Source organism: Herpailurus yagouaroundi, unplaced genomic scaffold (assembly GCF_014898765.1).
Source record: "Herpailurus yagouaroundi ecotype Mexico unplaced genomic scaffold, PumYag 159, whole genome shotgun sequence".
Classification (NCBI taxonomy): domain Eukaryota; kingdom Metazoa; phylum Chordata; class Mammalia; order Carnivora; family Felidae; genus Herpailurus; species Herpailurus yagouaroundi.
Window position 1 is genome coordinate 51,782,476 of NW_024412400.1, and position 12,802 is coordinate 51,795,277.

General features: G+C 41.2%; 1 protein-coding gene across 6 annotated transcripts in view; it reads right to left on the reverse strand.

Annotated features, from left to right (window-relative positions):
* VEPH1 (ventricular zone expressed PH domain containing 1) overlaps positions 1–12,802 on the reverse strand; it is a 261,729-nt gene that overhangs the window by 137,112 nt on the left and 111,815 nt on the right. For 4 of the 6 annotated variants that reach the window (XM_040480593.1, XM_040480591.1, XM_040480590.1 and 1 more), the window contains one exon: positions 11,955–12,175. The exons of 1 other annotated variant lie outside the window; for it this stretch is intronic. In XM_040480593.1, the coding sequence (XP_040336527.1) occupies positions 11,955–12,175 (221 nt within the window). Of the gene's footprint in view, positions 1–10,709; positions 10,877–11,954; positions 12,176–12,802 lie in introns of those variants that run through there. One more of the 6 variants, XM_040480594.1, reaches the window with a different exon arrangement.

Genomic DNA, 12,802 nt, shown 5'->3' on the forward strand with positions numbered 1-12,802 from the left:
AATAAAATACAGGATACCCAGCCAAATTTGAATTCCAGATCAGCAACAAATATTTTTTTAAGTACAGGTATACCTCTAGTGGGGCATACTAAAAGTGTATTCTCCTATACTAAAATGATTATACTTATACTAAAAAATTATTTGTTCTTTATCTGAAATTCAACTGGGTGTCCTATTTGTTAAATCTGGCAACCGTATCCTGGGGTAAATCCCTACTGCTTGGTGGGCAGGGACCTGTACTGTTCATCTTTGTTCTCTTGTATCTGAAATATACTTGACACACACGCACAGGTACCTGAAATGTTTGTGGAATAAATGAACTAAGACCACCTTGGTTTCTAAAGCCAGCCTACTCTCTGCACCTCAAAAACTTCCTGAATTCCACCAGATGCCCATGAGGCACTGGTCACTTCCCCTGGCCTATAGGGGGTTGGAGGTGGGACAATGTCATTTGCTAAATATCAAATGTAGAGAAGCAGGGAGCAAGAGTAGGAGTAAAATGAGGGATTTGCAAAAGGCCAGATAAGAAGAGTGAAGAAATAATAAAATGTCTGGGTCAGAGAAGTGATATCTTCATTTGAAGCTGGTGAACATTTCTGATAAGTGGAATTCTCACCACAAAGAGTTTCTCTCATACACAATCTTCCTTGTTTTTATGATTTGGAGATTTGCATAACACAGGAGTTAGGGGACAGGGATGGTAATGAAGAGTCACCAAAGCAGCCGAAGCCAGAAGATGGACCAAAGAGAACTTTTTGTCACTGGCCATTGATCCAACTGGGTTTTGTCATAGGATTTTGCTGTCAGGGAGTTAGGATCAGTGTTCGTTCCGATAGGTTAGAAGGTCAGGAAATGGTAGGTAGAAGTTAGAATTTATAATAAACATTCACTGCTCCTTCACTTCTTCTAGTTTTTAATTTGCTATAAAAAGACAGGAGAGAATTTGTTCAAAACCAAAACGCTTTTCTGGAGATAAACTCTGCTTTCCTCGGAGAGCAAGGAAATGCATCACAAATACAAACAACACTGGTGGAGCCATTTGTCCTGTGTGTGTTTACTTGCTGGGGGCCAGTGGGTTGGGCTCATGTAGGGGGTTGTTATTTCTCTTCCATTTGTCACTTTTAACTCCAGAGGTAACTTTACAGAAATCTTTGTCAGAGTTCTATAATCCGCTAGATATTAACTTGGCTTTAACTCAACATGCCATATTATAAGAGGCTCAGATGATTTCCAGTCTGAACAGTTTCTGGTCTTGTTGCCAAAGTAAAGTTTTTAAAAGTACCTCTAGGGATGCTCAGGGGGAGGCCTAATTACCCCCCTCTTGTGTGAGCTGGACTTCCCTTGGAAACAAATTAGCCCTTGGGCAGCTAGCTCACTGCTCTCACTGTACCTCAAGATGGGACTATGAAGCTGGCAGAGGTGGAGAGACTGGCAGCTGCACTTCCTGGATCCTTAAGTCAAAGGAAAGTAGTATTAATTAATGTTTGACAATCTTGGCTTGTGATCCCATGTCCAGATTATGTACTCCTGCAAAGTTAATTCTGTTAGAGGAGAAGTAGAAGAACATAATGGATCAAATCCACATTGGAGTCCTAAATTCTTAGGATGTTATGTTCTTTACTCTTTAGCAATTTCTTGGCTCATCGGTCATCATAAGAATGACAGAGGATCCCCCAGCACCACAGTGCTGTCATCTGTTTTGGGACTATAATAGGTAACAGTTCTGGAACAGTCACACTCAAATACTAAGGGAAAGGACGGTGATAAGTCTAGGTCTTGGTACCCAATTTGGCCTCTGACTGAATGGGCAAGAGCAGAGTCCACTAGGTGCCTGGTTATATGGGAGCCAGTCGTGCCAATGATACAACTTTGCCTAAAATGAAATGATTCCACGGTTTATTTCATTCACACAAGACTTTTTAAAGGGTTCTCAAAAGGAGATGGTTGTGGGGAAATGAACTGAACATAGCCTTACAGGGAAGGTTCACGACTCCAATCTCCTGTTTATTAGTGATGTGGCAAATCTTTTTAGAAGTCTAAGTCTCATTCTTGTCATATAAAGATGGAATTAGTGACAGAGCATCATCAGATTGCTGAAAGCATTATACATTGGATTTGACAGTGTTGCCCATACAGAATGGGCATGAAAAAATCAAATGGTAAAACCCTGGGTGGCTGCTGCCCAGTGTGGACATGTGACACCAGAGGAAGGCAGCTTGTGTAGGTGATACCAAACTTGGAAGATGAGTGTCTCCTGCTCAGAGCCAGGGGGACTATACAATGCTTTTACTTCTGTAGTATCCTAAAGGATAGTTGCCCTTGCTACTGAGATGCAGAAGTAGTTTAAAAACAAAACAAAACAAAACAACAACAACAACAACAAAACCCTCTGTGCTGTAAGTATAAATTCTGAGCAATTGTAGACAGAAAGTTCCCAATATTTAGAATAAAAGTTAAAAGCCCTCATATGAGGAAGTGGCTTCTCTAATGCAGATGTTCAGGCATTTATTTGCTCACTTTTCTTTCAGCCAGGATGAGAGAGAATGGGATATGGAAAGAGCATGAGCAAAAAATGCAAAGCCCCTGTGATTCCGAGGTAAAGGTACCTTGTCAGTTTTGCCACTGACTGGTGGTTCAGATGTGCCTTAACTCTTTAGTCAGGAGTCCTGAGACTAGAATGGGCAGGTCAGATGAATAGCAGCCTTAACAGAAGACAGCTGGATCTTAACGAATTGGCATCTGAATGTGGCCCAAGTCACAAAAGCACTCTGTTAAGTATAAAGGAATATAAAAATGTAGAGTAGTAATGTCATTAGAATGCTTTGAATCAAGGGTAAGAACTGTAAAAACAACATGCTCCTTTTTTTCTGGGCTAACATTACTGTCTAGGGATGAGAGCAGGTAAAAGGATTAAAGAGAGGTTATCTACCATGAAAATGAAATCACAGGAGAAGAAAAAAAGTTGATACATTGTCACTTGCCAGCTTTTGACACTGGAAGAACAAAATAATGGTTGTTTTCCTTCTTGATACATCCTATCATAGTTTCCACCCCAAATATGATATCTTACCCCATTTTTAATAGGTAGAAATGTATAGCTACCTAGAAATGGGAGAGGGGGGTAAAGTCAGTCAAAACACACCAATGACTGAGTTGGGGACAGAACACTACACAAAACAAAATCCTGTGATTCAATTCCTGCCAACCTATATCAAAGTCTAGCCAACAGCCTTCAACCTAATAAAAAGTCCACCTTTTGCCTGATGGTAAAGCTGAACATCATTAAGAACTATTTTTCTTAGGCTGAGCTATCCCACAATCGTCGATCTCAATCATCGCTGAAGTGTTGTGTTCATTCTCTCTCATTTATTAAATGTCTTTCTTTAAGTCCCAAAGGAAAGTTTGGAGAGCAAAATATTAGTCACTGAAGAGAGTTCTAAGCTCTGCCTGGGTTTAGCTACATCGAGGATCTAATGCAATGCTTTTCAAATGACCTGTGGAACAGAACCAGCTTTTTGCTTTTTTAATTCTCATATGTCAGAGAGCAATATTTTTGTGAAATATGATAAAAATAAATGACCAGAGAAATAAAGCGAATAAGACAAAGAACTGAGTATAAGCCCACTGATCATCCGTTTGGATATTGCAGCAATGTCAAATTGCTAAACTCTTATTTTCAGTTTCTGCAATAACCTCATCACAGGCTAGTAAAAATGTTTGCAGACTGGTGTTGGTTCATGAGCTACACTTTTAGTAGCTCTGGTATAAGGGACATGTAAAACGAAAGCACCTACTATAGTGCCCACCTGGAAGAGAGTACTGATGCCAATAGTTAACATTTACTGAGGGCTTTCTATGCATGAGCCACTCACTGTTCAGGTCGGCTACATGTATTACTTCTTACATAATCCAGTGGGTCAAATCCTGCTACTTCCTCCATTTACAGATGGAGAAGCTTAGGCACAGAGAAGTTCAGTAACTTACTGAAGGTCAACTAGTAAACCCAGCACAAAGTATCTGCTTCCAGACTGCACCCACTCACATGGCTTTCCCACCTGCCTCTCTGTAGGTGTTTGGTTCAGGCTGCATCTGAATCTACCCCAGGGATAAGTAATACATATAATGGCATTGGTGATAATGCAGTAACTAGCAAGAATCATTTTACCTTCATATCTTTGAGTAACATTCTATGGGAAACAAGACACCAGAACAGAGTTGACATACAATCACTAAGCAACCCTTCATAGTGATCTGAAAAATGACATTTGGCATCCCCTTTAACCAAAACTGAAAAGGTGTTCAAAACTCAGGACATGTCACGCAAATAGCAACCTCAGAGTTCAATTATGATTAATATCAAAAAAGAACCAGGGACGGTTACCCCTCCTGCAAGAGGCTATAGAGGGTCAAGTCCCTCTCACCTTCTCTTCCACAAGTGCATTTTTTCCTTTTCTCCATGCTAAAGCTTTGGTGTTTCCTGTCTTTTTTGAAAGAGGAAGCCAAGCCATGGGAGCTTGATGAAAAGGTCTCTTCCTTTTTGGTGTGTCTTGTGTTTTTAAACACTTCTGTGTTATGGGCAAAAAGCCTGGATCCCCTCGCAAAGCGGCAATTGTGTTGCTCATGCTCCTTGGCAGGGCCGCGCCCCGCCTCCCTTCTCCACCCCTCTTTGTCCACACTCACGGAGCCAGCCCCTCTGGGGCCTCAAGCTCCCTGGGCTTGCTTCATTGTCTCCAAAGCTGATAATGATGTCTCCCACCTACATCTCTTGCTGATAAACGAATTCCTGAAATACCTTTACAGACCTTCACATCACCATAAATGCTGCTTTAAGGAAGGACAAATGGTGGAGTAAATGAACAACACATGGAACATAAATGGTACCACATGTCAGGCTTAATCTCCTCGGTAAGAAGAGGGGCAAAAAACTGAAGCCCTTCCTTCCCTGCACATGGAGGAGAAACAACAGCCACAGCTACTGCCACAAACAGCTGTTACAATTCACTTTTTATATGAGAGACCAGCATAGAACTCTCTAGATTGAAAAGATATATACTTGTTTTTTTCTTAAAACTCTGGTTACCTTGGTGGGGCGAAATTACATTCAGCTTTTCCTAAGCAGGGGGCAATGTTGACCAGAACATCACATGTTTTTAATTACGGTCCTGAACCTCCTCATGTATATTCCCTGAGCCAAGAGTTGCTCTCAAAGAATCAATTTCTCTTTGTATAAACATGTCTTGCCTAAAAAAGTGGGAACTCTTATAAGCATTTTTAAGACTCTATTTTCCTTCCATAGAGCAATAGGCTCTGAAAAGTAGCTCTCTCAAGTTTGGGGAAAACTAGAGAGGCACACAGAAAGCTACCTAACACTTCAGGGCAGGACTGTGGGTGCAGAAGAATGGAAAGGCAGGATGAACTGTAGCAGTTCAGAGAAGGTTACAGTGGGCAGAGGTGGGTGAGAAACATCTCATGGGGAAGTGGTACTGAATTAGAGTCTTAGAGAAGGCAAGCCTTCAAAGGGAAAAGAGGGATGGAGGGTGTTCTAGAAGATAATGATAAAAGGTGGGGGGGGTGTATCACTTTGGGGAGGAATAAGCAAAAGTCACCTTTGACATTCCTTTAAAATTCTTTCAAATTATCTCTGAAGCACTGTGAGCACTGTAAATCTCGTCCACACTAACATTTGAGACCTACTGGACTAGACCAAAGGAAGAAATGAAAGGAAATTCTATGAGCCAACATCTGGGCATTTGCACTATTGCACTCCAAGAACTGCCATGGACCTAGAGGGGAGTAAGTATTGGGTAGAGAATTTTCCTTTATTCTCGCCTGCCCACAAGGTTTACTCCATTATATTTTAAGATGAAGCGTCTGTCGTTCTAATACATACTGGAAGACTTTGTTGTGAGGATTAAACAATAAAACGTAGTTAAAAATCCTTAGCACAAAATCTATCATGTGGTGGGAGCTAGTTAAAGGTGTGATCAGACCTACAGATAACTGCTTTGCTGAGTTGTAAAGAACTTGGACCACTGCTTTCTGCAATTTCTGCTGTGGACCCAGTAAAAAGCCGTATCCTCAATTTCTTGGGCAATGCCTTCAGGGACTGTGTATTACATCAGGGGTAGGTTCTGATGTGACCTCCAGGATATCAAGATGGGAACTCTGCAACCTTGCTTATACAAGGTCTCACAGTTTGGAAACAGTCTTTGCAGGCCATGTTGCTTGGCTATACATTAGGGCCACAGCCTGACTCAAATCCCTGGTTCTCGCCTGTAATCCATTTCTTTGATGTTTATTGCATGAAATTTAGGATAAACCAAAACTCTGGGGCAACTCCAAGGAGGACAGATTTCCTGGAGTCATTCTCTCATAAACATAATCTGTTTTCCCTTCATTCTCCCCAACATACTGTTGTTTTATTACCTTCCCTCCTTTGTGCCATCTCTTTCCATTTATCCCAAATCAGATTTACACCCACCCATTTAGTTTTGACTATAATTTACCTTTCATTCTCCTTTCCCCCACCTCGCCAAGCTTGATTCTTAAAAACAAAGAACAAACACAAAATTTTACCACAACTACCACCATTATCACCAAAACAACAAAAGAACTTACCACCCACTTAACCAAGCCAGAGATGTTTGGGAAAGCTTTAACCACATGCTTTGTGTTAAAACTTTTCTTATAAGCAACTTTTTCTCCCCATGACTTGATGGCTTTGGCTAGGGTTTGAAAGCTGGATCTGAGGGAATTGGAAACCCCCTGACACACACGCACCCCACCTAACCCTGGGACTTGGGCTGTGTTCAGATGCCCTCCCTCCTTGTCCTCTGCTTTTCCCTGGGCCTTTTCTCGTTGCTACCCTTTCTCCCTGTCTTTTGTCATTTCTCCTATTTGACCCCCTATCCCTGATTGCTTTTCACAATTTCCACCTCTCAAAGTTTCTATCACCAACTGGGGCCTGAGCCTAAATATCTACTAAGACCACCCAGGACAAACTGTCCCCAAATCTGATGGTGCCTGATTAGAGCAGCCTCTCTGGAATCACATGCACGGGGCAAAGATGTCTTCTAGTCAAAGGACCACTTGAATGCTCAGCCAGCACACAGTTGCCAGAAGCTCACCCTCTCCTTCCCTAGATTCCCCTGGTCCTGGATGGCATATGGTTCAATGGTTAGTGGCTTCCCAGAAGGCGATTTAGGGCTCCCACAATTTCGAAAGGTATAGATCTTTTTCCTTATCTTGACATCTTCCTTTTTAATCCACAATTGCTCTTACCTCTTTCTGCTCCTCCAGAATTAGATTCAAATTCTAAATGTTTTGCTTGGCTGTCCTGTTATTTAGCTCCTATTGGTTTATTGTTTAGATATAGACATTCTTTTTAAAACATAGGAACAAAAAAAGTGCAAGTATGTTACCTGGTGCATCTAATAAAACTCACCCAGTTAATTCAGAATGATTTGGCACAAAGAAGGTGCCTGTCTACTTCAGGTTTTTATTCTCTCTAGGATGCTAATTGTTTTTCTTTTGATAATCTTGTATTTTTGGCCTGAAGTCTAAAATCTGGCCTGCTGGGCGATGTGTCAGATTTGTGAATTAGATGACATCTGTTTTGAATTTTATCATCTTTAATTTTCTTTCAAACTCTCTTCACTTATTCATTTCCCCTTTAATTGTAAAGATCAGACTTTGTTGGGTACTTTAGACAAAAGTATAGACCTTTCTTCTGTGGGGGACACAGATTAAAATTACTGAAGCTAAGTGGTCACAATGAAGGCTATTCAGGGAAAAGATGTTCAGAGAGAAGCCTTAGCAACCATCCCAGAGAGGATGAGCAGCTGATACAAAAGGCTGGCTGTCCACACCAGTGTTTTGAGGTTCCCACTGAATAATTACAGTCGAGTGGAAGACTGACAGTGAGTGTTGAACATTGGCGGAGTGAATATTTTGAATTGAGAAAGGCTGAAGTACTGAGGATGGAGGTGAGTGGTGATGTTTTGATCTCGTCACATTTAATTTTTCTCTTTGTGTTTTTTTTCCCCAGAAAAATAACAAAAGGAGGAGAAATAGAAATACATTCTCATACATACAGATTCATATTTTAATAGTAAAACCTTATAATTTTCCTCCTCTGTACATATCTCCTAAACTCTTCTTTTCATGGGGAAAGTGTTTATCGCTAATTGGATTGGGCCTATTTATTTATTTTAAGTTTTATTTATTTTTGAGAGAGAGAGAGAAAGAGAGAACGAACAAGTGGGGGTAGGGGCAGAGACAGAGGGAGAGAGAATTCCAAGCAGCTTCCACACTGACACAGAGCAGAGCCTGACATGGGGCTTGAACTCATGAACTGTGAGATCATGACCTGAGCCTAAATCAAAAGTTGGATGCTTAACTCACTGAGCCACCTAGGCATCTGAGATTGGGCCTATTTATTAAGGGTCAATTTTCTTGTTAGAGTGCCCAGTGTAACACTATTGTGTAACGTGTTTTTCCTTTATGTAAATATTTTTCAATATATACTCTTACGGATGCCAACTGGCCTCGTGCAGCTTTGCATTTGTAGAAGCAATAGAGAACACATAGAACACTGGCCAGAATGTGTGCCTAAGCTTTCACATCTGATACACATGTCACTCATCACTGGAAGAAGAAATAAGCAGGCTGGCTGTGCACAGAATACAAAATGGCTCCTCCAAACACCTGCTGTAGAGGCTCTCAACCAAATTTCTAAAACCACATCATGAAAATTGGCCAACGGTGACTTTGTGCTTGCATACAAATGACAAATCACCCCTTTGTGATGCAGGCCTTGGATTTCTTGGATACTGCTGTCTTTAGGCTGTTGCTAGGCAGGTCGTGAGTCTGTTAAAATGCTATTGTTTTGAATGGAATATGTATATAGTGGTAGTTCTCAACTGGAAGCGATTTTTGCCTCTCAGGGGACATTTAGCAATGTCTGGATACATTTTTGGTGCCACAACTTAGGGGGAGGACTGCTACCAGCATCTAGTGGACAGAGTCCAGGGGTGCTGACAACTATTCTATAATGCACAGGACAGCCCCATAACCAAGGATTAATTAGCTCAAATTTCAATAGAACCAAAATTAGAAACCCTGGTTTACAAGCATTTATATATTGAGCCAGGCAACAACAGATCAAAACTATGGTGTTGAGAGAAAAGGACACTTGCAATTAGTCTTCTTTGGATGAATAGCTATTGTTGACTTTGATGGCCCTATTGGCCACATAATATCTCCATGGGCTCTAGGGGGCTAAAAGAGCCTGCCATTTGGGCTCCCCTCCTGCTCCTCTTTTCATGGTTATTAACATCATCTTCCATATGTATGCAGTCACTCAAACTATGTATCTCTGGGTTTTATCTACTCTCCCCCTCTTCTCCTCATCCTACCTTCCTACTGGTAACCGATTCCTCATAATTCTGTGCTCTCCTCACTATAATGATTTGCCCTGACTTCTTAGGTCCTCCATTAATGATTTAGTCTAGGCTCTTTAGTTGAAAGAGCCTGTTGTTCGGGCTCCAACGATAGCATCCTGGTCACTCTCCTGCTGCTCCAGCCAAACCCATTCAGTGCTCCACATCTTGAGCCACTTCCTCATTTACCAAGTCCTTCAGTGAAGAAACATTTAAAAGGGCCTACCATCTGCTAATTACTCTGTTAGGAGCTGTGATCACTCCCAGGATAAAAATCATTCCAAGCCTCCATACTGCTTAAGGGATGAGCGCCTCACTTCCCGACACAGTGTGTAAAGCCTCTGATAATCTGCCTCTGACCTAACATTTCAGCTTACTCTCCCACCCTACCCTGATGTACTTGCTTCAACCACAATGAACCAATTACTTTTCCTTACTTTGGGTCACACACTCTTAAGCCCGTGTATCTTTGCACATGCTCTTTTCTGTATTTGGAGTAACCTTTCTACCCTTGTCTGAGAAACTCTCATTCATCCTGTGCGACTTAATCTAGTATCTAGAGAAATGCCCGGCCCATGAAGCTACTCAATAAATATGGTATGAACTTAAATTTGACCTTCTCTGTAAAACATTCTGTAATTTCCTGGCCGTTAGACAATATATCTCTCATGCTCCACAGTCTGTTGTATGCACTTCTACCAGAACCTCTTTGCATACCTGTCTACAGACCTCTTGAGGGCAGGGATGGTGTCTTATATCTCTTGGAACCTCCAGACTTTGTGCCAGGCTGGACACAAAGTGGACCCTCATGATTAAATGCTCACTATTTTGTCAAGATGCCTTCTTTTGTTTTGGGAATCCTTATTTCATACTAGAAATGGTATGCATCATTTGATACCCCCAAAAAGTCACAAAAGTTGACACTAGTCTCACATTAGCCCTGTCCCTTCTCTAGAACTGAATACCTTCCAGTGTATAGGATCTGAAGTGTGAAGCTAAGGTTTGAGTCCATCCTCTATCACCTACTCACTGTGTAACCTTGGGAAGACATTTAACTCACCTGTAACCCTCTGTTTCTTCTTCTGTAAAATAGGAATAATATCTGCCTTGTGGGGGTGGTCATGAGTATCAAATGAGAGTACATATTTGAAAATTTTTTTAACTTCTAAGACATCTGTGTTCAAAGTATAGCAAGATAATAAAATAAAACCTCTTCCTCAGTCTCGCATGATCTTTATTTTTTTCTCCACAAACCTCTTGAAAGGGCCAGTTTGATGCATTGTATTCACTCTCTCCTTTCAACCCCAGCCATACCACTGGCAGCTCACTCTTCAGAATCTTCAATAATTTCCTTATGGCCAATACCCAGAGACACTCTTCTGTCCTTCCCTCACTGGACTTGACTTCAGTCTGCCTCTTCTGAGACATTCTCTTCACTGGAATCAGAGTAAGCTTCCTCAAACATGGATTTTGATAATATCCTGCCACGTACAAACCTCCACAATGATTCTTCATTAGCCTACTGAGTAATATTCAAACTCCTTAGGAAGGGGTCAGACCCAACATCATCTGGTCCCTGCTTACCACTTCACTCACATTACCTTCTAACACATACCCGAGCAATACAAAATGGCTTATGTTTCTAGAAAGTGTGTGCTCTTTCACATGCTGCCCAGAAGATTGCCTGGTGCAATCTGGTCATCTTTTAGGACTTGGCTCAAAATATCATCTCTTCTGGGAAGCCTTCCCTGATCTCAGTTTCCTATTCCTCTTCATTCCATACAGAAGTAGATATCCCTATCTCTATGGTCCCCGGACTCCTTGGCTGCATCTTGATTAAGCATAACCTTCCCACTATTCTCTTAGCCACGTAAATATTTATCTCCCCTATTAGAAAGTGAGGTTTTTAGGGGTGCCTCAGTGGCTCAGTTGGTTAAGCGTCCGACTTCGGCTCAGGTCATGATCTCAGGGCTCATGAGTTCGAGCCCCTCATTGGGCTCTGTGCTGACAGCTCAGAGCCTGGAGCCTGCTTTGGATTCTGTGTCTCCCTCTCTCTCTGCCCCTCCTCTGCCCTCTCTCTGTCAAAAATAAATAAACATTAAAAAGTTTTTTTAAAAAAAGAAAGTGAGCTTTCTCTGGGTACAAGGAATATATTTTATCTCTCTATATATGTCTAGCTTCTAACAGAGTTCCTGGTACAGAGTAAGCAATTGCTAAACACTTGTTGACTACATAAGTGAGTGTTATAAATATCATTATTTGTACTACATTCTTATTCCTTTGTCATATTTTGTTCACTTTCTAGAAAATCCTTTGTTACATTCTGGTTTTCATAAATTAAAAAAAATTCTGGCAAATGCCATAATTTATTCAGAAGTTACTCTGCATTGAGATCGTTAGTGGGTTTGGTTTTCTTTGGGAAGTTGAATGCCTACAAAAGAAACTGTTACTGCCTGTGCTATGCTTCCATGGGTTTATGACATATCCCTCAGGTACAAAGGACCTCCTGCTCACCTGCTGCTTCTGGCCTTGGTAGTTTCCAGTTGTTGGGTAAGAAGCTTGGCAATGGCAGTGAAGCTGTTGCTCATGCGGAAGATATCTCTGCTCTGAGGGCCCAGGATGGAGGAGAAAGCATCAGTGATGCTCTTAATCTCCAGCAGGAGAATATGATGAAACGAATGTTCCATGTTGGCCAGCTGACTCACCAGGAATGGCAGGCAGCTCCTGGCTCTCTCCTGCCAAGAACAATGAAGACCAGTGTACGCTGTTGGGAATGCAAACTGGTGTAGCCACAATGGAAAACAGTATGGAGGTTCCTCAAGAAATGAAAAATATAACTATCATATGGCCAGCAATCCCACTTCTGGGTATTTATCCAAAGGAAACAAAATCATTATCCCAAAGAGATTTCTGTACTCCCATGTTTAGAGTAGCATTGTTCATAATAGCCAAGACATGGAAACCACCTATGTGTCCATAAGAGGATGAATGGATAAAGAAAATGTGGTATACATACACAATGGAATACTATTCATCCATAATCATGTCATAAAAAAGAAGGAAGTTCTGCCATTTGCAACAACATGGATGAACATGAAGGGCATAATGCTGAGTGAAATAAGCCAGACAGAGAAAGACAAATCCCATGTGGTATCACCTATATGTGGGAACTAAAAAAAAAAAAAAAAAAAAGTTGAACTCATAGAAACAGGGACTGGAGTGGGTGGGAGAAATAGTGAGAAGTTGTTCAAAGGGTACAAACTTACTTTCAGCTATAAGTTGAATAAGGTCCGAGGATCTAACATATAACATGGTGACTGTAATTGATAATACTATATTGTATAATTGAAATTTGCTGAAAA